This window comes from Oryza glaberrima, chromosome 5 (assembly GCF_000147395.1).
Source record: "Oryza glaberrima chromosome 5, OglaRS2, whole genome shotgun sequence".
Taxonomy (NCBI): domain Eukaryota; kingdom Viridiplantae; phylum Streptophyta; class Magnoliopsida; order Poales; family Poaceae; genus Oryza; species Oryza glaberrima.
In genome coordinates this window covers 1,282,305-1,307,002 of record NC_068330.1, presented here as the reverse complement: position 1 = coordinate 1,307,002, position 24,698 = coordinate 1,282,305, and the positions used below count along the sequence as shown (strand labels likewise).

Here is a 24,698-nt window from a genome sequence, read left to right as displayed (position 1 = left end):
TCTTCACAAGTGCATCAAGCAATATTAGCTTTATGGCCATATCACACTGGTATCATCACTTTGCAAGTAAAGAAGGGCCCTAGTTGAGTTGCCATAGAATCAGTGGCAAATAAAAAGAGTACCCCATCTTATGCATATTGCTTTTTTTTTCCTCCTCTGCTCTCACCTTTTGGTCCTTTTCATCAGGATGCCATGGCCAATCAGGTCAAGCCGATTGGGATTTGTTCAAAATGACAAATGTGGCGCCGTTACACGCGAAGAATTTTTTATTTTTCAGTGATTTGAATAATAACAATGGTGGTTTGGTTTACTTAGATGCTTGCTTGCTTTCTTTCCTTCGCTTTTTCTTTGCTTTTCTCTGGGTTTTGATATGAAGGAATGTTGTAATGCTTGGTAGACAGAAAGCACACAAGGCACTGGAATAATCCAAAACATTCAGTAGCTAGCTGTAGTAATGATATTATTGTTTGACATATGATTGCCATTGAAAATACAAGGGTTTAGGCTAATGATCTTTTTGGTTAAGTCTCACTTTTTTTTCTTTGTCAGATTTGCTTGTTTTGATATCTTGATTCTGAGATACAGTTGCCTTGGTGATTCGCTACAGTCTTCAATGTTAAGTTAGCATCTCAACTAGCCTGAAAAACTGAAATGCAAAAATGTGGTGAAGGGATTGGGCTGAAGATTTGGACAGAAAATAATTTTTTAATTATCTAGTGAAAGTGTTTACCTTTTTCATGAACAGGTAGATAGTTTGATGCAGTGCAAAGTTCTGGAGGCAATGATTCTCTTGTGATTGCATTTGCAGTTGCATATCTGCATCCATTGCTGACATGAGAGGAGTAGTGGTGAGGAAAAAGGGGAAAGCTATCTGGTGGACACTGGGCAAAGCTCAGCAGGTTCTTGGACTTGGTCATGAAGGAAGAGAAAAATGATTCACTAATTAACATCCATATGAATTGGACATATACATGGATCTATGCATGAATATATTCAAAACCTAAAACATCTTATAATATAAATGGAACGGATGAAGTAGATTAATTGCTCCTTTTTTAGAGAAAGGGGTAAAAGAAAGGATCTCCTAGCCCAAGTGAAAAATGTTTCGTCTTCTGTCGAGTTTATAAAATCTACTCCCTCCATCCCAACATATGTCCTATTAAGTTTCTACAGTGTCCCCATTATATTGTGATTATTTTTTTCATAATATGTTATCAACAACTACAAAATTAACATCATATGAAAATATTTTTAAATACAAGTCTCATATATGACAATAAACACATATTTTTTAGTTTAATTATTAGTCAATTTTTTTTGAACGAACCGACACAAGATAGTGCCAATTTCATTGAATAGTGTATGAGAAAAAAATTGTACAAGTATATGGAATTTTTTTTTAAAAGGAAAAAACGTGAGTCCTAAGGGACTAGGCTACAAGGCCTTTGTTCCTGCCAAGATCCAAGTTTTTGCCTCCTCTCTGATCTTAGCTATTAGATTTGTTGCCGATAGCTCTTTGTGTCTGAACATCCACTGATTTCGCTCTTTCCATATTTCCCGAGTCAAATTTTTAAATGTTGATTTTGTGAAAACACTGACATATTATATTTTTATAAACGGAGGGAGTAAATACAGTACTTTTGCAAGGGGTACCAAATTACATGTACCAAATTTGTTTTTCAGACTAAGCAATGAGAAATCATCGATGATCAAAGTATAAAAAGTTTGACAAGATCTTATCAAAAACGTCAAATATAGATTATAACTGGGGTATGGAAGTACTTAAATTAAATGTAGATCATAAACAATGCTGTTATATATCTCATGAACAAATTAAGCTAGACGAAGTTTAGAGCACGGATTTGACGCTTCTAATGCCATCGTCGTCGAGCTCGGCGTAACGCCTCGACTTGTGCTTGATCATACGGAGCCCTTCCTTCCGATGATCGCCTGATCCGCCGCCATCGCCGGTCGCCGTCGCCGGAGCCGGAGGCAGCACCTCCAGTCCGGTGAACACCGGGAAGGTGATGTCCTCGACGTGGTCGTTCATGATGTTGTCATCGGTTCGCGCGAGCTGGAAGAACCTGGCGATGCAGAACCTGCCGGAGCCGAGGACGACGAGGTGGGAGCCCCAGCTCGGCTCCCACTCCTCCGGCAGGTCAAGGTCCTCCCAGATGTACCCCGGCGACGGCGGCTCGCCCCTCGCGACGGGGGAGAGGTCGGCGGCGCACGGAGCACTCGCCCTTGGCTGCTATGCCGAACCAGAGCTTCAGCTCCGGGACGTACTCCGCCTTGCCGGCGAACGGCAGCGCCCACTCGCCGGCGCGGCTCCAGCTCCGGCTCGCCGTGTCGAAGCAGTAGGTGCCCACATCGCTGACGGACACGACGATGACGTGTCCGATCACCGCGTACGACTCCACCATGCCGCCGGAGTCGAAGACGAACGGCGGCGGCGGGAGCGGGTTGCAGTGCCAGTACTTTTCCCACGGCGGTGACGTTGGCTCGGGCTTGCGATGGTCGAACACCTCGAACTGGAACAAGCTGCCGCCGCCGCCGCCGCCGCTGCTCTCCGGGCGGAGGGTGTTGTCCATGACGTAGAGCTTGCTTTCTTCCTCGCCCTGCGCGGCAATGGAGACGGCGACGGGGGAGTCGCCCTTGGGAGCGTGGAGGCTGGGCATGCCGGTGAAGCGGTTGCCGTCGGCGTCGTAGAGGAAGGCGCGGCCGGCGTGGTCGGCGAAGACGACCTTGCTCTCCGACTCAGCGAGAGGTAAGCAGTCGAAGCCGAATCCTCCCGCCGGAGTTGGGGGAGACGGCGCCATGCTGACGATCGACGGCAGCTGCCGCAAGGTCTCCACCGCCTCATGTCGTTTCATCTTCTTCTTCCTCCTCCTCTCGTCGTAGTCGTTCAGCTTGGGCCACTGGAATTCGTACTCCTCCTCTCGTTGCACGCGCAGATCACGCGGCCCCGCGGCGGCGGCAGCGGCCGGAGTCGGGTAGAAGAGCGGGTGGCGGGAGAGGTCGATGCGGCGGAGCGAGTAGAGGCCTCCACTACTTTCCACCAGCAGATTCACGAATCGACGGAGGTGGCTCATAGTCGATCGATCCGCTTGACGCCGCCGCCGCCGCCCACCGGAATCGATGGAGGAGGGTTTGTCCGCGGCGGCGCACGACGTACGTACGTACGTATGTAGGGGTGGGTCGGCGAGATCGATCGATGGCCGCGGCGCGATCATATATGGGCCCGGCCCATTGATAGTCCAGCCCGTGGTTCGATGGCATGCATGCACCTCAAATTGGCTGGCCCGATAGATGCTAGGCAAAATTGATGTACCGATATGGCTGTTATGTTTGGTCTCAACCCTTATATTTACACGATCATGCTCACAAGGGGAAAAAACGGAATTGTTAAAAATGGTGAAGGTTAGGGAAGTTATTAGTTGATGATAACATCATTTAATAGCCCGAGACACCGGAGAAAATTTCAATAAAAAAACAAAAGTATAATTAAGAGTTGAGAATTAAAGCTACTATTACATCTGCTGCTCAAAAGCAATTAAGAGGTGAAAGTTAACAACATTAAATAGTCTAAGCAAGAACTCGATAGAAATGACAAAGATAGAAAATCCAACATCAACCTAAAGCTAGCTATTAGTTCTCACAAGCCCTTTCAATTGAGACCATATTTCACTTAAAAGGATGTTGGTACTATAAGTACGCTCTTAATTCTAAGCACATTTGATAAGTCCTCCTCAAGTGCCTGTGCTGTTGTTGATGGTTGTTAAGCACTACTGATTTTGACCGTTAACTATCATAATATATAAAGGGAGAACTAACATTTCCTACACATATGCCAGTTATAAATTGTCCGTGTTATAGATAAGACATACCTAATGGTCTTGGGTTAGGCTCGGCGGGACCCACCATATACCAAGTCTTATATGGAATCAAATCTCATAGGGACCACCTATACATTTGTCGATAAATTTTCTCCTAAAAATTTGACAGATGTAATTATAGTACAGTCGTAGTGTAATTACACTGTAACTTGTATGTAATTACACTGTAACTTGCATATAACTATAGTGTAACTTGTATGTAAGTTTCACATAATTTTGAATCGTTAGATCTATTACAAGATTTTTGTTCTAGTGAGAAAGAAAAAAAAATCACAGCACACATATGTGAAAGGATTTGTTCCCACGACTTCCATTTTACCGAAATAACATGTTACGGAGAGATTTTCGAAAGTTATATACAAGTTACATTATAGTTACAGTGTAATTACACTACGATTGTACTGTAATTACATCTGTCAAATTTTTAGAAGAAAATTTGTTGACAAATATATAGCAAAATTGAATCTCATATACGAAAAGTGTTCCGGATAAGGAAAAAGAAGCAGAGTTCTACTCAGGCACTACAAGGTTTACACGGATCGTATTCATACTTGTCTTCTTAGTTCTACTTGGACAATGGGACATCCGAGGGTATGAATGCAAGACTCGCTAGGAGGAGGAGAGGCATGCTAACAAGCCAACAGAAGCCAAGTCAGAGAGGCAACAATGATAACAACACAAGCCAACATAGATCTAGACCAACAGAAGGCAAGCTTATATAGACATACTTAACTGAGCCACAAAGACCGACATGAGGGATCTAGCGTTACCTCTAATCTCGCTGAGTTCATATTCGAGGAGAAGACTACACTAGCCGTTGACTACGTGTTGGAGATCCGTGCTGCCAAGCCGACACCGACTAGATTAGGTCATCCAAAATATTGTACTCGAGTGATACTGATATTTATAAGAGCAACACCGGCTTCGACAATAGGAGTGGAGCTATTACTTGTCAGTTAAGGGGCCCGAACCTATATACAAATCCTTGTCTCCGTCTCTTCCACCTCAATCTCACGTATACCCTGGCACCAACGATCCCCGTACTCTACAAATACAGTTGTCGGGATCTACTCCCTCGACATAAATAATGTAGTTGCATTTGTATTGGAGAAATACTATGTATGCAGGGAATATACCATAAAAGTTGGTATGTAAAGAAACACACTTCCGACGAATCACGTGAGAGCACACGGATTGATGGGCTCACAAGTCAGACCAAACCAACTTAAATTGGGGCCAAAAAACTATGCACCGACCAAGGGGCCCACCTGTCATCCCCTTACCAAAGGCAGCAGGGAAAAGTTGCGACTGCCATAGAGCCCCTAAAAGTTGTGACTGCCAACGAATTATTGTGAAGTCCACTCTCCTTGTGGCCCTCACAACGCCCAGGCTAGGCTATTAGTGGGCCAAGCCCATACATGATCCTAGGCTAGATCTTGCTGCCGCCATCGATCGATCTCACCTACCCTACGTACATACATTGTGCACTCCTTCATCGATCGATCGGTACACCGCCGGCAACAAACCTTCCATTGATTCCGGTGGGCGGCGGCGTCAAGCGGATCAATCGACTATGAGCCACCTTCGTCGATTTGTGAATATGATGTTGAACCATGGAGACTTCTACTCGTTGCACCGCATCAACCTATCTAGCCTAAGCCTAAGCCTTCCATTAGCTGTTGTCCTTGGTTAAATTTTGTTCTCAAATATACACGCACATTCCCTGTGATTCGATACCCTTGTAATACTCTAAGGTGAAGTGTTACAACAGTATTCATGCATTTGAGGATTTGTCTATGACCATCACAAATACCAACACTACCTCTACATTACCTTGCCCCAACCCATTCTCCGTCCATGCTTGGATGTGTAGATGTCAGTTGCCACCTGCTTTAGCAGGAGGACCCACCATTGTAGGTTATGCGACATGGGGAATAGGGCCAGGGGTTCAAAATCAAATCATCAAAGTGATTGAAATCACGAAAAAATCAGAATAGACTACATGAAAACATAAATTGTGTTGCAACAAAATTCCAAATCATGGTGGCGGCGGAGCAAAACAAACTCCACGAAGCATCCCCCAGCTTGATGCCGGGGACCCATCTGCCCAAGTGCGACTTTTGCTGGATTAGAAGTGTGTCCCGCCAAGGCCACATTTTTCCAGATAGGAATGGGTCCAAAACAGCCGTAAATTTAGTGTTTTATGGACCATCCAAGCAACATTTTTTTCAAGGGTGAATAGCTAATATGGTCCCTGAAGTTTCGTTTCAGGCCCAGTTTAGTCTTTGAGGTTTCAAATCGTCCAAACAAATCCTACAAATTAATCATTTGGGTTAATATAGTCCTCGGACCCACAAAAAGTGCTACGTGAGCATGCCAAGTCATCCTCGCATGCAGCGGTACGAATGAAATGACCATTATACCCTTATATACCATATAAAAAAGAAAACAAATGTTGCACACATGTATGATCGTTTTAGAATTGTCACTTACGATTGCTGCAACCAAACACTGATCTTATAAATTCCTTTGTCGGCCACCCTCTGCAACAATGTTGGGCCTAAGTTGGCCTGTTATTATTTTTTGTTTGTGTCTTTTCTTTCTTTTCTATATGGTATATAAGGGTAGAATGGTCATTTCATTCATGCCACTGCATGCGAGGATGACTTGGCATGCTCACGTGGCACTTTTTGTGGGTTCAAGGACTATATTAACCCAAATGATTAATTTGGAGGACTTGTTTGGACGATTTGAAATCTCAAGACTAAACTGAGCCCGAAGCAAAACTTCAGAGACCATATTAGCTATTCACCCTTTTTTTCAATGGGTAAAAACTTTCGGGCTAGTACATTACACCGGTTTCAAACCAATGACTGAGCTTCCAAGTAGTCCCTTAACGGAATGGAGTTGGCACCATGAAAGGAAAATCATCTCTAATTGTGACACAAATCCTTTGCGCCATTGACATATGGGCGTCATTTTTCTCTGGTTCCATATACAAGCTAGACTATTCAAAGCCACTAGCTCTTAGTCACCAATATGTATTTATGATTTTTCTGTATATGATAGCTTTACCAATTTTATCGATAGTTGCGTCGTTTCCATATTATAATTCGCTTTGGAATGTGATCCTATTAAGTTTATAAAATCTACTCCCTGCATTTCAATATATGATCCTATTAAGTTTTTACGATGTCCCCATTATATTGTGATTTTTTTTCATAATATGTTATCAACAACTATAAAATTAACATCATATGAAAATATTTTTTAAATACAAGTCCCATATATGGCAATAAACACATAAATTTTTAGTGCCAACTTGATTGAATAGAGTAGGAGAAAAAACTATACAAGTCCTAAGGGACTAGGCTACAAAGGCCTTTTGCTCCTGTCAAGATCCAAGTTTTTGCCTTATCTTTGATCTTAGCGGCCAGATTTGTTGCATATAGTTCTTTGTATCTGAACACTCACTGATTTCGCTCTTTCCATATTCCCTAAGTCAAAAATTTTTAAATGTTGATTTTGCAAAAAGCAGTAACATATTACATATTATTTTTTAAAATATGGAGGGAGTAAATACAGTACTTTTGCAAGGCAACCCACCTACATGTACCAAATTTCTTTTTCAGACTAAGCAATGAGAAATTATCGATGGTCGATCTTATCACAAACGTTAAATATTTATAACTGGAGTTTGGAAGTACTTAAATTAAATGTAGATCATAAACAATGTCGTTATATCTCATGAACAAATTAAGCTAGATGAGGTTTAGAGCACGGATTTGACGCTTCTAGTGCCGCCGTCGTCGAGCTCGGCGTAACGCCTCGACTTGTGCTTGATCATTCGGAGCCCTTCCTTCCGATCGATGATCGCCTGATCCGCCGCCATTGCCGGTCGCCGGAGCCGGAGCCGGAGGCAGCACCTCCAGTCCGGTGAACACCGGGAAGGTGATGTCCTCGATGTGGTCGAGATGCAGTCTTGGCCAGGAGCCTGTTCGTTCATGCTGCCGCTGCCGTCGCCAGGCGCTGCGCCCTGCCTAGCTGCAGCCTGGGCAGTAGAGCACAAGACACACTGAAGCAGAGACACACAAGAGAAACACTTACAAGGGCAAGAACACACACAGGCAACCGAGGAAGATCAAGCGCAGACCCAGATACACCGTTTTCCCTTCCGCGTCACTCCCAGGGCAGGGGCGACACGGGAGGCGACCCAGCAGCTTCCGCCACACCACCCCCATCGCCCTCCTTCCGCCTCGCTGCCGGCTGAGTGGCTGCCGGAAACCGCACAGCCGCAAGGACGGCGGCGGGGCCCTCTCCCCCTGAGGTCGCGGCGTTTGGAGCCCACGACCCCGACCTAGCTCCGGGGTGGCGACTTCCGCGGCTGCAACGTGGAGCTCGACGGTGGCGCATGGCGTCGGCGAGGTGGCGGCATCGATGACGGTTGAAGAGGTGGGCATCTGGGCCGATGACAATGAGGCGGCGGTGCTGGCTCCTGCACTCTCCTGCGGGGAACTGGAGGGGGGGATCCCGAGCCGCCGGCGGCGGCGATGCGCGTGGATCCGGCGGTGGAGGCGGCGGGGTGGCTGGTTCCGGCCCCCTCCTGTTCGGATCCGGCGCGGGAGGCCGAGCTCCGATCCCAGGCGGCGAGGCGGCGGGGTGCGGAGGCCGTGGCGCAGCCGTGAGGAGGCGGGGGCGGCCATACGGAGCCAATGGCGTCACACGGCCGTGAGGAGGCGGTGGCGCGACCGTGCGGAGGCGGCAGCGGTGACGAGGTTGCGGGGAGGCAACGGGGAGGGAGAACTGTGGCTGTGGAGGCGACCGTCACGACTGCTGTCGAAGTGGAGGCGGGGAAGGAGTTGGGCGCCGGAGAAGGACCGCGGCGTGAGCCCGGCGACGGCGGTGGTCTGCCGGTGAGATGCACGGCGCGGTGGTTTCACGGCCACGGGCGGCTAGCCGGGGAGGCGTGGCAGATGGCCGCATTTGGTTGGCGTGGCCAGCGGTAGTGGATGTCGGCACGGCACGAGGTGGTGTGGCCGGCGGCAAGATCGGCTTGGCGTGAGGAGACACGGCCAGCGAAGGAGGCCGGTACGGCGTGAGAGGCGCGGCGGGCGGCCAGTAGCGTCTTCACGTCTGTAACAGTTGCTGGTGACACGCTTGCGCCACCCACGGCCGGGAGCATCCTTGTCTTCGCTATCAACCATCGGCGTGTACCTTCATGGCTACAACTGATGATAAGCTTGGACTAGTCGCCGTCGCCGGTGCCAATTATTTGTGCATCCACCGCCAACGTGCTCAAGTTTGGAGCCACCGATCACAATTAAGTTCACTTCTTAAATTAGTGGTGATCTAAACGAAAATTTGATAATAATTATATTTTGTTAGTCTTTGATTTAATGGCGATCGTATCTTATATTTTGGGTTGGGTTGGAGGAAGATATAAGAAAATTAGTGTGCGGTGTAGTATTTGAAAAGGAGAGTATACACGGAAGGAAGGCACATTGGCACCGGTGGAGGAACAGAGAGTATATAACACTGCTAGTCTACGACTGACGTGGCAGTATTATCACTGTAGAAGTGTAGCCGCGAGATTTTATCGATGGCCTACTTGCGCGTCCTCTCGTGCTCATGTGAAGCGCCGCATGGCACGAACGTAGGGAACAGATCCACACTAAAATTTTACCTCTCCCATAATTTAAACACATGTATAAAGAATTAAATATATATACTTAAAAAATAACTAATTACACATATTGCAACTATTTTACGAGACGAAACTTTTAAGCCTAATTGCTACATGATTTGATAATATGATGTATAGTAAACATGTGCGAATGATAGATTAATTATACTTAATAAAATCGTGTCGGGGTTTACTGATGAATACTATATGTAATTAGTTTTTTATTATAGTGAGGGGAGCGTTTTAGTTATAGCCCACGTGCGGTTTAGCGTATCCTAAATGTATCAAAGTGCGGGATATCATATTTATCTGCAATCTCATACAGAGTATACTAAATGTATTTCTCTCTTAACATAGTTTGATAAACCAGTTTTATTTGTTATTAATAACTAATATAAGTTTTACTTTTAGCGTGTTTATTAAAAGAATATTAAAATTTACTTAGAAATTTCCACAGCAAAGCGGGAAGAATCACCAGTTTTAATAGTTTGATGTACCGGCGAAAATCAGAACTACACTTCTAACACAGATTCGTCACGTCCCTTGTCAAACACTAGTATTCACAAGTAATAAACGCAACACTGAACCTGCTAACCACAGCTTTCACGCGAGAAGATGCCCTCCAGACAACGCATAAGTAAGATAAAAAAGATACAACAGGTATAGAGTTGTCTCCTACAATCAGTTGTCCCTAATCCCTTCTTTATATAAAGTTAAGACCCACTAACTGCAATTAAGATCTTAAAACTCAATCCTCAATGATCCACGTCATCAACATTTCTCAGCCGTTGGATCAATGGATTAGATAACTTCACAGCCGTTGGATGAGAAAAACGCAGCACGCTCAGATGAAAACAGCCCAACCATGTTCTCTCAAACAGCCAACCCGTGAGGCCCATCTAGCTAATCCGATCCAACACAGCCCAACCATCATCTCTCACACAGCCACCCCCGTGAGGCCCATTTGGCTAATTCGATCATGGCCAATTCAAGAGTAAAGGATGTAGGGTTTTTGTTGGATCGGTGTGGCCGTGTAGGGTCTCGTCCTGAGTCGGAGTGGTGGCGCCGGCTGGTTCATCCCTAACAGACTAAACCATCCACGCCACAATGCCGTTGCGCAACCGTTTCTCCTCCTCACGCGAACGCTGCGCTCGCTTGCCCCCTCCTCTTCGGCCCTTTGGTTCCCCCTTGAGAGCGTAGTTATTACCGAGCTGCGTACTCCCTCCGTTCTGTTAATTTTTTTTAAATATGTTTGACCGTTCGTCTTATTCAAAAACTTTTGTGAAATATATAAAATTATATGTATACATAAAAGTATATTTGACAATGAATTAAATCATAGAAAAAGAATTAATAATTACTCAATTTTTTTAATAAGACGAACGGCCAAACATGTTAAAAAAAGTCAACGACGTCAAATATTTAGGGACGGAGGGAATATTAAAATAGGGAAGTCGAGTAGTCGGTGAGATATGTAACTGATGTGCAGCACCAAGAAGACAAAATCATCCGTGGATTTCGGCTTCCCTAGCTATCCAACAAATCTCATCGACCATGGCCAGACTTTCTTTTCCTCCAGCCGGGAGCTTAGAGAACGAGCCATCGGAAGAGTCTGTCATGGATTAATTTTGATCACCTGCACTCACGGGATTCATTTGCACAAGTTCAGGGTCTTTTTGTCATCTATGGCTGCAAAGCCTGAGGCTCAGATGGGAAGTGATGTTAGTTGTTCAACAAAAAATATTGTGCCTGCTTCATCTGTTGCCCAACTCATGGTCTATAGCTCGTAATGCTGCGCTATGTAATATGACCGCTCTACGTTTCTCATGCTGATCTATATTACTTTTATTTTATCCATAGGGAAATCACTTTTATAGCCTCCAAAGCTGTAAGCAAGAAGAAATCATTCATATTGAGATTGAATAGTATTAGCAAAAGGAAGCTATTTTAATCAGTTGAGGATTGGACATAATTTATTTCTCTCTTCATTCCATCAATGGTTATTTGGAGAACTACTTCGATACTGCAACAATTTTCTTTCTATATATCAATATATGTGCTACACAGGAATCGGTTATGGCAGTTTGTAGAACTATTTGGTTACCGCAACAATTTATTGAAGGTATGATCATGCGTCTCAAACTCCTCTTCCTTAATTATACAAATTCAGCTATTCTTAGAAAATAAAATATATATCAAGAGAATATTTGGTTCTCGATCTCTCCTACAAGAGGTTCATAGTCCTCAATGTCGGCCCATTCAAAAGGTCTTAGAGAGCATGACTCTTTCGTTCGATTGGTCAGTCTTAAAACAAAGAAATTAGTTTTGTATGAAAGCAATCAAATTCCTTTGTTAATCAATTTCAATATTTTACTAATATGTTTACCACACTAAGTTTATAAATTTTAATATTATTCACAAGATTTCCCGCTGCAATGCGCGGGGCCTCATCTAGTATTATTAAACTGTACATAATAGCCCCTTCCCTACACTGGTAAGAGGCAACCCCAAAAGGCATTCCTTCTCCCCGCCGAGCTACACCACCCTATTCTCAGCTGCTGCACACAGTGAGTTCTTCCTTCTCCTTTCGTCCAGTTTTTTTAGGGTTCTTGTATTTTTTTGGCTCAGATCTGGCGATTTGTAATGTGATAGTTCTTGATCTGTGATGTGGAAGTCCAGAGCTTGGATTAGCTATTCACACATTCCATTTATATTGAACTTGTTCAGATTATATAGGGTTCTTGCATGTATGTTCGTTTAGCAAATATTGCTATAGTTTAAGTACTAAACATATACAATTTATTTGGTAGGGTTCTTGTACTGAACATATACAATCCAATTTTTTCTAGGGTTATTGTGTAGTTGGCTCAGATCTGGTGATTTGTTATGTGATTGTTCTTGATCTGTGATGTGGTAGTTCCTGAGCTTGGATTAGCTACTCACAAATTTGGTAGTTGTATGGTTTATTTATAACTTGTTCAGATAGGGTACTGCCGTACTGGCATGTATGTTCGTTTAGCACATATTTCTCTAGTTTAAGTACTAACCATATGCATTCCAATAAATTGGTAGCAAATTTATTAAAATGGCACACGCGTATACTCGGAATTGTTAATTTTTTGATGAATATGTAGTACATAGATGGAGAAAGGGAAGGTACCAAAAGCGCATTGGGATGCATATGCTTCCAAAGTGTTCTGTGAGATATGTAGGGATGAGGTTCTAGCAGGAAATAGACCAACAGCTGCCTTGAGTCCCCTTGGCTACAAAAACTTGGAAGAAAAATTCTTTGCACAGACCGGGCGGCAATATGACCGTACAAAATTAAAGAATCGTTGGGACACTTTGAAGACACAACACAAGATGTGATAACGACGAAGACTATATGCCACCAATCAATTCACCTGAAGAAGAAGAAGAAGGATATGTTGGCACAGCATCTGATGACAGTGATATGTGTGTCTTTCGGGATTCTATTGCAAACTCCTTGGTGGCAAATAGAGGACGTGGTAGATACTTCCTCCGTTTCACAATATAAGTCATTCTAGCATTTCACATATTCATATTGATGTTAATGAATCTAAACATATGATTGAATCTAGACATATATGAATTTGTGAAATGCTAGAATGACTTACATTATGAAACGGAGGGTGTAGATGACAATGATATGTGTCCGAGTGATGGTGTATTTGGCTATGTGCTTGATGAACACATATTAGTGCAAAGTAACCTTTTGTATGTGCGTGACAGACACATTGCAATGACTTTATATTGCGATAATTAATTTAACCTTTCTCATTGCCTTAAAAATGAACACATTTTTTTATTCCTATCATTATGAAAAATGAATATTTACAAAATTATATGCACACAAATTATATATGGAAGGGTGTAATCTATCAACCAAATAATTAACAAGAGATCAAGACCACCATCTACCTCAGGGGTATTTCAGACAATTCAGCCTCTCAGCTCACCAGCCAACAAACCTAAAGAAGCTCCCCCAAACAGACCCTCCTCAGCTTCTCAGAATCTCCAGCTAGCTTCTCAGAATCTCCAGCTCCCCCAAACAAGCCCTTAAAGTAAGCAGGAACACCACCTAGCCAAGTTCCACTAGTCCATTGCAGCCAACTAAAAGCAGTAGCAGAAGGCAGGAGATTTCAAGAGCTAATCACCCAAGCTTTAGAGCACCGACTCGACGTTGTTGATTTGTTCGATGAATGTGCATTTTCTGGACTTGTGTTTGATCATACGGAGCCCCTTGGCATTCTGTTTGCCTTTCCCTTTGCCATTGCCCGCAGCCTTGTTGTCATCAGGCAGCACTTCCACACCACTAAAGACAGCAATGGTCTGATCAATTTGGTCTTTCATGTAGTCCCTGTTACCCGATGGTTGGAAGAACCTAATGATGCAAAACCTTCCTGAGCCAAGATTGACGAGGTCAGACATCCTGCACGGACGCCAATCCTCAGGAAGGTTGAGATCCTCCCAAATGCAGCCAGGTTTTGGTGGCTCAGCTCTGACAACAGGTGAGAGATCGGAAGCACATGGGGCATAGTTGTTCTTGGCGGACACACCAAACCAAAGCTTGAGCTCAGGGACATACTCACCCTTGCCGCAGAATGGCAGCATCCAGTCACCGGCATGACTCCAGCTGCAGCTCACCGTGTCAAAGCAGTACGTCCCAATCCCCTTAGTGGATATGCAGATGAAATTTCCCACCACTGCATAGGAACTCACTGGAGAGGGAACGTAGCGAGGGTCACGGACAAAAGGCGGTGGCGGCAGTGGGTCACAGTGCCAAGCCTTAACCAAATATTCTGGTCCTGGCTTGCGATAGTCAAAGGCCTCCAACTGGTAGCTACTCCCCGTGCCCCTCTCTGGCAAGAGGACTTCCTCCATGACATAGAGGCGGCTGTTGCTGCTGCTGCTGCTGCTTTCCCCTTCTCCTTTTTCGCCTTGGATTGCAACCGAGACTGAGAAGGGGGAATACTTCGGAGCATGGAGGTTGGGCATGCTTGTGACGCAATGCTCATCAAGGTCATAGAGGAAGGTGCGTGCAGCCTGGTCTGTGCATATGATCTTGCTCTCCGAGACAGAGAAACAATCAAACTTGCACATTTTATCAGTTGAGGATGGAGTCGGTAGCAAGCTGACAGTTGGTGATGGAAGCCGAATGCTCTCCACCTCAAAAACCTGTTTGCTACTCTCGCCATAACCCTTGAACGGGTAATATACATATCCTTCTTCTCCTAGGCTGGCAGATCTTGGACAGCTGACACCTCTGTTGATGAGTAGAACAATGGGTGTCGAGACAGGTTGAGACGACGCAGTGAGTAGACACCCTTCTCACCGTTCTCCATTAGTAGATTCACAAATCGACGGAGGCTCATGATCGCCCTTTCCTTAATATTAAATCCTGACAAGATTCAGAGGAATTCACGAGTAAGAGCACAAATTCAACCCATCCTGACTTCCTCCTTTGAATAAAAAATGTAAAAGGAAAATCAACCCATTCACATTTCTCCATTTCTTTGTGTTTTTGTGTATAAAGAAAACCAACCCATCCCCATTTTCTTTCAATAGGAAGGAGGATATGAACCTCATTTCCTTCCAACAGGGAGGATGAACAAGGTTGCACGTTGGTGTGAAAAGAAAATTGTACCCATCCTACTTACATCTGTCATCCGGTATGTATGTAATGGACCAGCAAATGCGGAGAAACAAATAATACAGTACCTACGATTAAACCGGACGCTGCCTGAACATAAGAGAGTAAACCTAAAGTGGGGCATGGGGTTTCCAAATACAAATATTTTTGGGGAAAAGCTGTTATTACTACTAAGGCTAAGACAAAGAGAAAACCTAGCTTAATTCCAGATATAGAAGAGAGAAGGTAAGGTAAAGAGATAAGGTGTGGGTAGAACGAGAGGGATGAAAAAGAAGACAGGATTCGGCACGCGCAGGTGCTCACCGGAAACAGCAGGATAGGTGGAGACCGGCGCAGGTGGCGGGTGAACTCGCGAGGAGACGGTAGTCGAGGCCAAGGTGTTAGGAAACGATAGGCGAACAAACGATAAAGAACAATAGATCAATCATAAAAGACATGAGATTTAACGTGGAAAACCCTCCCAAAATAGGAGAGAAAAAACCACGGGCGCCAGCCAGCAAAATATCTTCACTATATCTGAGGTGAGGTTACATCGCCGCACGGCGGCTTACAAGAGGTATATATATAGTGGAACCCTAAAAGGGATGATGATCCGTACCGCGGGGGCTCCGCCCCCGTGTCACATCCGGAAGTTCTCCTCCTAAGCCTAAAATCGAATTAATAAGAGACCCTAAAAAAATACCGGTGCAAAGCAAGAGTTAACCCTATTAAATCAATGCAAATAATAATTGGAATTGGCATGTGGAATTTTTCTTGAGTTCTACATGTCGAAATTCACTAACAAGATTTTTAGTGGAATTTTCAGAGCTCTCGAAATAATTATAACCAATTAAAATCGAGCATGCAATATTTTAAATCCCAGGGAATTCTTTTCCTCCTTTTTCTTTTTCCTTTTCCCTACTTTTCCTCTCCTTGGGCCGTCGGCCCAGTCCACCCGCCGCGCGCGCGCCCTCCTCCTTGTGGGCCGGCCCAAGTCGCCCCTCCCTCTCTGCCCGGGACGCCGACAGGTGGGCCCCACCTGTCGGGCCCGTCTCCTTCCTCCAGCCGGCGCCGCCGCGCCCGCAACCGCCGCAGCGCCCACACCTCCGCCTTCTCCGGGCCACGTCAGCCGCGCCCGCGCGTGCGCCGCATCTCCCGCACCCACTTCCCCCTCTCTCGCGCCCGCGCCCGCGTCCGAGATGGCCGGGATTCGATTTTCGAATCCCGCCTCTCTCTCCTTCCCCACTCCCCACGTCGGCCGGCAAAATCTCGCCCCTACCGGCCACGTCCGGGACTCTCCTCCCCTATTTAAGCTTCCCCGTCGCCCCCTCTCGCTTTTTCCCCATCTCGCCGAACTCCCTCGTGCTCCCCATCGCTCCCGCGCCGTGCAACCACCCGCCGCCGCCGTTTCCGCTACTCCGGCCGCCGCTAGGGTCGCCGCCGCACCGCGCCGTCGCCGCCGTCGGGTTCGCGAGGCTAAGCTCCGCGCCGGCCGCCCCTTCCCCGTCGAGTTTCGTCGCCGGAATTCGCATTCCCTCGCGCTCCGGTGAGTTCCATCTCTACCGCCGCCTTCGGCCATGAATGCCGGTCGCCGTGGTTCATCTCCCTCCCTTTAATCTCTCTCTTTTCCTTCCTTAGGGCACCCCGAATCCCATCCGTCGGTTGCCGTCATCCTCCCGTGGCTCGTCGTCGCCGTTCGCCGTCGTCTTCCTCCGCGCCGGCCACCCTCGGTGAGGCATCCCTCCCCTCTTTTCCCCTTCCTTCCCCTCCTAGTGTCGCGCTGCCGCTTCAAGCCGCGCGCCGTCGCCTTCGGCCGCCACCGCCGCCTCCCGTGCCGCCGGTCGCCGCCGTCGGCCGCGTGCCGTCGCCGCTAGCCCTAGCCGGCCGGTCGGCTTTGATGCCGAGCCGAGCCTGGCGGCCGCCTCTATCGCCGCCCGTCCGATCGGCTCGGGGCCGATCTGGACCGTCGGTCCCGTGGACCGGCGGTGGACCACCCGCGTGGTCCCGGTCCACGGTGAACCGCCCCCCCCTTGAGTCGCTGCCGAGTGGGCCCGCGTGTCGGCGCCCCTTTCCTCCCTCTCCCGAGTCGCTGACCAGTGGGGCCCGCCTGTCGGCGCCGCGCCTCCCCCGTGCTGACGTTAGCCCTGGAAAAATATTGCGCAATAAATTATTTAAGGATTTTTGTTATAGTAATAAACACAGTGAATCTTCTAAAATTCATAACTAATTCATCCGAGCTCCGTTTAAGCCCATTCAAGTCTCAGTAAATCAAGGAAAATGTGTAGAATCCATTAAAAATGGTTTTGTTCTCTGTTTCAGTAGTCTTATAGCCTGTTTGCATTGTTTGCCTTGTATGTCGCTAGATTCCGGCTCTTCCGACGCTCCGGTGTACTTCGAAATAGTCGCCGAGGTTCCTTCAGCAGCAGAGCAAGGCAAGTCATGCTTGTCACTTGATCATATTGATCCTATATTGCAAATGTCCTAATGTTTTCTTTCAAATACCGCATTTGTTTTGCAATTATACTATGGGATGGTTACCTATTGTTACAGCCATGCTTTGTGGATACCATGCTCCTTTGTTAGCTTGGGTTATAACATGATTAGACTTTGGACTAGGAATTGCTTAGCCATGCTTAGTTCAACTAGCACACAATGGGGAAATCTCATTTAAAACCTAGACTATAGGTTTATATGATAATATTGGATTAGTACCACCGCTCTGGTGTTGGTTAAATAAAATGAATCACATGGTGGGCTGTGGGTGCATGGTTTTGCTAGTCGCGCCCATGGCAATTAAGGACCGGTTCGCGGGAAACCCTGGAAGAACTTATCGTACTTACCACAAGCCAGCGTGGGCAACGGCTGGGCTTGTAGTGTAGCTTTCCTCTAGTCGACGCATCCAGGCAAGGGTGGGCGTGATGGAGTTTGGATGGGCCCTGCGACGGCCTATGCGGCTTCCGGATTCACCTAGGCACGAGAGGGGACTGCCCGCTGCCTTGCGAGGAGTGGGGGTGAAACCTGAGGTGTGGTGTGCTTGGTTAGAGGGGGTTATGCGAAGGGTCCTGTCACGGCCTCTTTCCGGTATGTCGTGGTGGCATGTCGGCGCACGGAAACGTGTCGTGGGGCTGTGTCTTGTGGGTACAGTTGTACACCTCTGATCAGAGTAAAACTATTCGAATAGCCGTGCCCGCGGTTATGGGCGGTCAACCAGACTCACCGTGATTAGACTCACCTTAGTTTAGTCTAATGATATTGGAAGGTATAGGTGGATGGTTGGGCCTGTTGCAACGTGGTGTAACGTTGGACAGTGGATGATTAATACTGCTTAATTATTACAACTGTTTTCGCATTCAATTCCTGTTTATAAATGCCAGTATTCATGCAAATGAACCTGTTTAGCTATCCCTTGTTGAATCCCTGCATCATATCCCCCATTCCGGTATGACTTGCTGAGTACAGTGGATAGTACTCAGTCTTGCTCTATTTTCCCCCAATCCCAGAGCTCGAGTATGTGTCCGATGGCGGGTTCTCTGAGGAGTAGGCTTCGTCCGTGCCGTTGAGGATGCCTGTGGAGTGGTGTTCCCGCTGCAGTTCAAGTCAAGGACTAGCTCCAGTTATCTTTTGTTTTTCCGCTGCATTTATGTAAGACTTTTATGATGTTTGTAAGACGTGGATCTGTATGTCAACTTTGTCGTTTGTGTACCCCGGCCGGTCCTGGACGGGGGTTTTAATGCACATTCTGCTTGGAATTCTATTCGGGAATTTCTGGGCTCCGCCCCCGCACCCCCGGGCGTCCCCAGGCGCACAACCCAATGGGCCAGCTTCAACCTTCGCTCCGTTACGGCAAAAGCTGGCCTTTATTAAGTGCAAATGAATTTGGATCACAACTCAACACGAGGGAGATCGACTTGGAGGCGGCGCCGGCGCCGGTGCAGTCGCTCTCGCGCAGCGGACGGGGAGGGGATGCTGCCTGTGCCTAGAAGGGAGAGTGGAGCTAGGGTTTTTGGTATACTATAATGCGATTGGGGCTTTGAGCCTTCAATTCCTCGCTGCGCTGTAAGTCTATTTCACATCCCTCATCCCTTAATCCTAATTGAACCATCTGCTTTTACAGCAAAATCGGGTATAACGTCTCCCTATCTTCAAAAATCAATGCAAATCGACTTCTTCGATGGTTTGGTGAGTGATTTTTTCTAACGCTGCAGGGGTGGAACCCACATGCTTTAAGGAAGATGTCCTCCCGCGACGCCTTGGTAGCCCAAGACTACCCCTGATGTCAAGCTGCCTCCTCCAAGTCATCGGTTGCCCATATTCCCTAATAAGGCAAAACGTATTGAGGAATAAAAATTAATTTATAGTTAAAACTTTTATATATTTGGTCGTAGTGACTTAAAACCAGCGGAGTGATTAATCTCTTCTTGTAATCTGTTGCAGGAACAACTCTACAAAAGGATTGTTGTTGTGTGGCATGATGAGAAAGCTACATGGCGACTAGAATGCAGGCATGACGGATACAAGTTGTTAAACATTCTAATCAAGCTTTCTGGTTAATTTCTCTATGAATTTAAATATATATTGAGATGTCTCTTTCACGCAAAATATACGAAAACATATAGGATCTTGCCTCTTCCCATGTAGTACCGCGCCACCACACAATCTTGCCCTGTTTTCATTTGCCGCTCGTCAGTGTGCATCAGCAATCAAAACAGGAGGTGTTTGGAACCCCGTCTGTGAGATCTTGCATCAAAAGAAGATGAATAGGATAACTTTGGGAAGCACTCCACTCCTGTGATGTCCACCATGACTCGAGAGCTAACAAGTTACTAGTATTATCGATACCCTTGTACCGTGTATCCTGCATTGTCTACATACTAGTACTTGTTGCACCTGTGTCTAATCCTTTTACGCAGAACCAATACGTTTTGATAATATATTTGTTTTGCGTTGAAAATATTGTTATATTCTTTTTATAAACTAAGTTAAATTTAAAAAGATTTGACTAGTAAAATTATAAAATGAAACGAAAATAGTGCTAATGAGCAATTATTTTAAAAAAAGGAGTGAGCAGTACTCCATATATATGTAGATAAGTTAAAGAAAGGAGGTCAGTGAGTCAGCAGAGTACCGGTCTACCTCTGCTGCTTATCTGAAATTTCGGAGTCTGAACTTTGAAGTTTGAACTGCACCGCATCGTCGGCTCCAACTCGACAGGATAGGAGCCAGACCACCCACCTACCTACAGTACTCCACCAGATCAATCCCAACACGCCTCTCTCTCTTCTCTGATTGATTACTACTCCACTACAGTACTAGTCCAAGGCGGGCGGAGACGGCGACGGATTGCGCGGGCGCAAGCACCACTCAAGTTCGCTTCTCCTCCTTCCCTGTGTAGTGGAGCGAGGCGACGCCATGGCCGCGGCGCAGCGCTGGCTCCCGGGGATCATCCGCCGAGGGGACGGGCTCGCGCGGCGCCTCTACTCCTCCGCCTCCTCCCTCCTCTTCGACGACACCCAGGAGCAGGTTCGTGCCGTGCCCGGTGCCCCCACCGCCGCCTTCCCCTCCCATTGTTAACCCCTCCGCCGCGCCGGAATCGTGCGTGCTCATGGCTGGATGTATATGTTGTGCAGTTCAAGGAGAGCGTGCACAAGTTCGCTCAGGAGACCATCGCCCCGCACGCCGCCGCCATCGACGCCTCCAACCATTTCCCCAAGGACGTCAACCTCTGGAAGCTCATGGGCGATTTCAATCTCCACGGCCTCACCGCCCCAGGTCTCTTGTGTACAATTGATACTCTCATCTCTCAATTTTTCATTTGGTATGTCTGCTGCCCTAGTCGACACAATCTCGTCAAAATGTGCGCTCAAAATTTGTTACAGCAGGTGTCGAATTTGATTTAGATTTCCGTCAAATTTTGTTTTAGATATGCAGCAACATGGTGACATGTACGCCCATGTCTCAAATCTGTCTCATTGCCGTTGCCAATTTTAGCTACACATGCCTGCACAATGATTTAACAAGGCCACCATGTTCTGTTCTATACAGAGGAGTATGGTGGGATGGGGCTCGGCTACATGTACCACTGCATTGCCATGGAGGAGATCAGCAGGGCGTCCGGCTCGGTCGGCCTGTCTTACGGCGCTCACTCCAACCTCTGCATTAACCAGCTGGTACTGTTCTGTCTACTGTCATTGTAACATGCCATGAATGAGCCATTACAATTGGACAAAACAATCTCTGCTCAATACAGTTATAAACTTGTGTTGTGTCTGATGTTTGTTTATAGGTCCGGCATGGCAGCCCTGCCCAAAAGCTCAAGTACTTACCAAAGGTGCTTCCCCAAATCATCAACTTGTACTGCTTCAGTCAGACTCCAGTGTTAAACAATTTACTCATTTAGTGTTCTCAGTGACTGATAATGGATCCTGTTAATGTGTTTTACCTTTTCTCTAAAGCTAATCAGTGGGGAGCATGTGGGGGCATTGGCGATGAGCGAACCTAACTGTAAGTATCATTTGGTCTCTTTACTGTGCTGTTCCAGTCCTTGGCAGGATTTGTGAGCTAATTCCTTCTGGCATGCCTATTTCTACTTTCAGCTGGTTCTGATGTTGTCAGTATGAAGTGCAAAGCTGAGAAAGTAGATGGTGGTTATGTCATTAATGGGAATAAGATGTGGTGCACCAACGGGCCATCTGCTCAGACACTGGTAATGCTCTCAAGTCCTTTTGTAGATTCACTCCCTCATGATATCTCCTTTCATGTTCCGTTTTCCAGTCATTAGCTCTGCTGGGTTTTTGTCTCTTGGTGTTTCAACAAGTTTCATTTGGCTGCTCTTGCCTTCGCAACAACTGTATCTGCAGATCCAAAACATCTCTTAGCGGTAGCTTCCAGAAAAGCAAGTTATGTCTGTTTATAGGTCTATAGACATAATAAGCCTGCTAGTTCACTAAAGTTGGGAGTTTCAGGTTGTGTATGCAAAAACAGATATAGCTGCTGGATCAAAAGGAATAACCGCGTTCATAATTGAGAAGGGGATGCCCGGGTAAAGAACTACTCCATCACCTATTGTATGCATGATCGTCAGATATGTTACTATAATATTCTGGTCATGTAAACAAATATGAGATAGATGATATCATGATATTAAAAATGATTGAAGCTAAGACCAAGGCTTTGGATGGACAAAAGTTTAGGATTATTATAAATTATACTGCAAAGATGTTTATCTTCCAGAATTTTCACTCTGAACTGCACTTCTGCAGGTTCAGTACTGCACAGAAGTTGGACAAGCTTGGCATGAGAGGAAGTGACACGTATGTTTTCTATTTAAGAGGATAACCAAAAGAGTTGCATTAGATTCGTATCTTACATATATTTTTGACACAGATGTGAGCTTGTGTTCGAGAATTGTTTTGTGCCCCATGAAAACGTTCTCGGGGAAGAAGGGAAAGGTATTAACTGCTGATTGTCGTAAACTTAGTCAGAATTCTTGTTTCTATCCTGAGATATTTATTCAGTTGTGTACAGTACAGTTGTTTGCATCTACCAAACTGCCACTGTACACACAGAAAACTGTCATAATTCTAGCCATTGATCCTGTTATCATCCTCAAAGAGTGAACAGTTTTTTTCTTGTTGCAGGTGTTTATGTCATGATGTCAGGGCTTGATCTAGAAAGACTTGTGTTAGCTGCAGGTCCTATCGGCCTCATGCAAGCATGCCTTGATGTAGCTGTTCCTTATGTTCGCCAAAGAGAGCAATTTGGCCGTCCAATTGGTGAATTTCAGTTCATACAGGTATATCCAGGAAACTCTTACATATGTCCTGTTTTATCCTGTTTCTAGGTGCAACATTTTGTTAACAGACGTCTGGTACCAACCATAACAAGTTATCTTTTAATGCAGGGGAAATTGGCAGATATGTACACCTCCTTGCAGTCATCAAGGTATGCATATCTTCTCAAGACTTATACTGACAGGTTTAAGCATATCCTTACTGCAGCTTTCTTTGTTGTTTAGGTCATTTGTTTACTCGGTTGCTAGGGACTGTGACAATGGTAAAGTTGACCGCAAGGTACTTCTCGAAGACCCTACGCTATTAGTCCCTCCGTTCCAAAATAAGTTGATTTCTAGCAATTGGGATTCAAATTACTATGGAGGGGAAAAGACCAAAGTGGCCCTCATTAATATGAAAGTAGTATTGGTGGGTTGGTAGGTAGGTAAGGGGTATTGAAGGGATAAACCTCTTCCATTTGTGAACCAACGGTAGGTAAGAGTAAAGAAATCAGCTTTTTTTTTTTCGGGACAAACGTTAGAGTGTAGAAACCAACTTATTTTGGGACGGAGGGAATAAATGCTTAATTATTGCATCGCCTTCATGTAGTTCTTCTATTCACAACAAAACTGTCTTCATCTCATCTAATAATTATCATGGTGGTAAACTGTCTTCATCTTCATCTATATAATAATATTTTTTTTATTATTCAGGATTGTGCTGGTGTGATTCTCTTTGCTGCTGAAAGGGCAACCCAGGTTGCACTTCAGGTGAAAACCTTGTCTTCATTACATTGGATTCCGTGTTCGCTCTGTTTTTTTCCTCATGAATTATTCGGAACACGATGATTTGGCCCTATTTAGTTTTCTTTTGTTTGACAAATATAGTTGACTTATCAAAACTGGCACTTGTGATCCCATTACTGTCATTTGTCTTCCTCGGAATTCTGCCGCACTATTTCACTTTGGATCTTTCGTTTCTATGAGATTAACAATTTGTAACTTATGTTCTTTTAAAAAAAAAATCAAATTTTAAACTAGTTATTTTCAGTATTATCATTTCTTTTTTGTGGTCTACTAATTAATCTTAAACCTTCTTACCATGGCAGGCAATACAGTGTCTTGGTGGCAACGGATACATAAATGAGTACCCAACTGGCCGATTGCTGAGAGATGCAAAACTGTTTGAGATTGGAGCTGGTACTAGTGAGATAAGAAGAATGATAATTGGCCGCGAGCTCTTCAAAGAGGAGTGAAACTATTATTTTGGAAGCCAGGTATCTGATATGTATAACTTGGGGAGGTGAGCATGATTTGGACAATTTGTACACATCGTCCCTGATGTCCTATATCTGATAATTTGTCCAAGATTTGTCATGACTTTGTATATTTCCAATTTAATAAGAAATAAAATGCACCTTTCTTTACTTGTTCTGAGGTTCTTTTCAGTGTCTGTAGACCATAAGGTTTTTAATAGTGACTTGATGTGTAGTTGTGTTATATCATCTATCATAGTATTAGTACAGAGGCAAGAGACGGTAACCAGATACTTTGTTAGAAGGACATAGGTTTAAGCAAGTATGAGTAGCCTTTTTTTTTTTACGAAAAATGGGTAGCACAGCTGGAATTCTCTTTCAGATGTTAAGTTTTAAAGTGACGTGTTAGTGATCAAAACTCATCTCAGGGGAGAGCAAGAGT

General features: G+C 45.5%; 2 protein-coding genes and 2 pseudogenes across 3 annotated transcripts; 1 reads left to right on the top strand and 3 right to left on the bottom strand.

The window, feature by feature from the left end:
• Nucleotides 1-1,747: 1,747 nt before the first annotated feature.
• Nucleotides 1,748-3,143, bottom strand: LOC127773243 (uncharacterized; annotated as a pseudogene).
• A 4,412-nt stretch (nucleotides 3,144-7,555) lies between these two features.
• On the bottom strand, nucleotides 7,556-9,119 carry LOC127773247 (uncharacterized). The gene has a single exon (XM_052299283.1). The coding sequence runs from the start codon at nucleotides 8,597-8,599 to the stop codon at nucleotides 8,000-8,002; it is 600 nt and encodes a 199-aa protein (XP_052155243.1). The 5' UTR covers nucleotides 8,600-9,119; the 3' UTR covers nucleotides 7,556-7,999.
• Nucleotides 9,120-13,590: 4,471 nt separating this feature from the next.
• On the bottom strand, nucleotides 13,591-14,975 carry LOC127773244 (uncharacterized; annotated as a pseudogene).
• A 5,536-nt stretch (nucleotides 14,976-20,511) lies between these two features.
• LOC127773242 (isovaleryl-CoA dehydrogenase, mitochondrial) lies at nucleotides 20,512-24,427 on the top strand. 2 transcript variants are annotated; one of them, XM_052299278.1, is made up of 14 exons: nucleotides 20,512-20,752; nucleotides 20,860-21,001; nucleotides 21,275-21,399; nucleotides 21,516-21,583; nucleotides 21,693-21,733; nucleotides 21,826-21,935; nucleotides 22,195-22,271; nucleotides 22,492-22,542; nucleotides 22,616-22,680; nucleotides 22,870-23,024; nucleotides 23,133-23,173; nucleotides 23,247-23,301; nucleotides 23,715-23,771; nucleotides 24,110-24,427. In XM_052299278.1, the coding sequence occupies exons 1-14, from the start codon at nucleotides 20,642-20,644 to the stop codon at nucleotides 24,254-24,256; spliced, it is 1,245 nt and encodes a 414-aa protein (XP_052155238.1). In that variant the 5' UTR covers nucleotides 20,512-20,641; the 3' UTR covers nucleotides 24,257-24,427. The 2 variants fall into 2 exon arrangements, with proteins under 2 accessions (XP_052155238.1, XP_052155239.1); XM_052299279.1 differs by having other exon boundaries at nucleotides 20,516-20,752; nucleotides 21,516-21,560; nucleotides 21,685-21,733.
• Nucleotides 24,428-24,698: the final 271 nt, after the last annotated feature.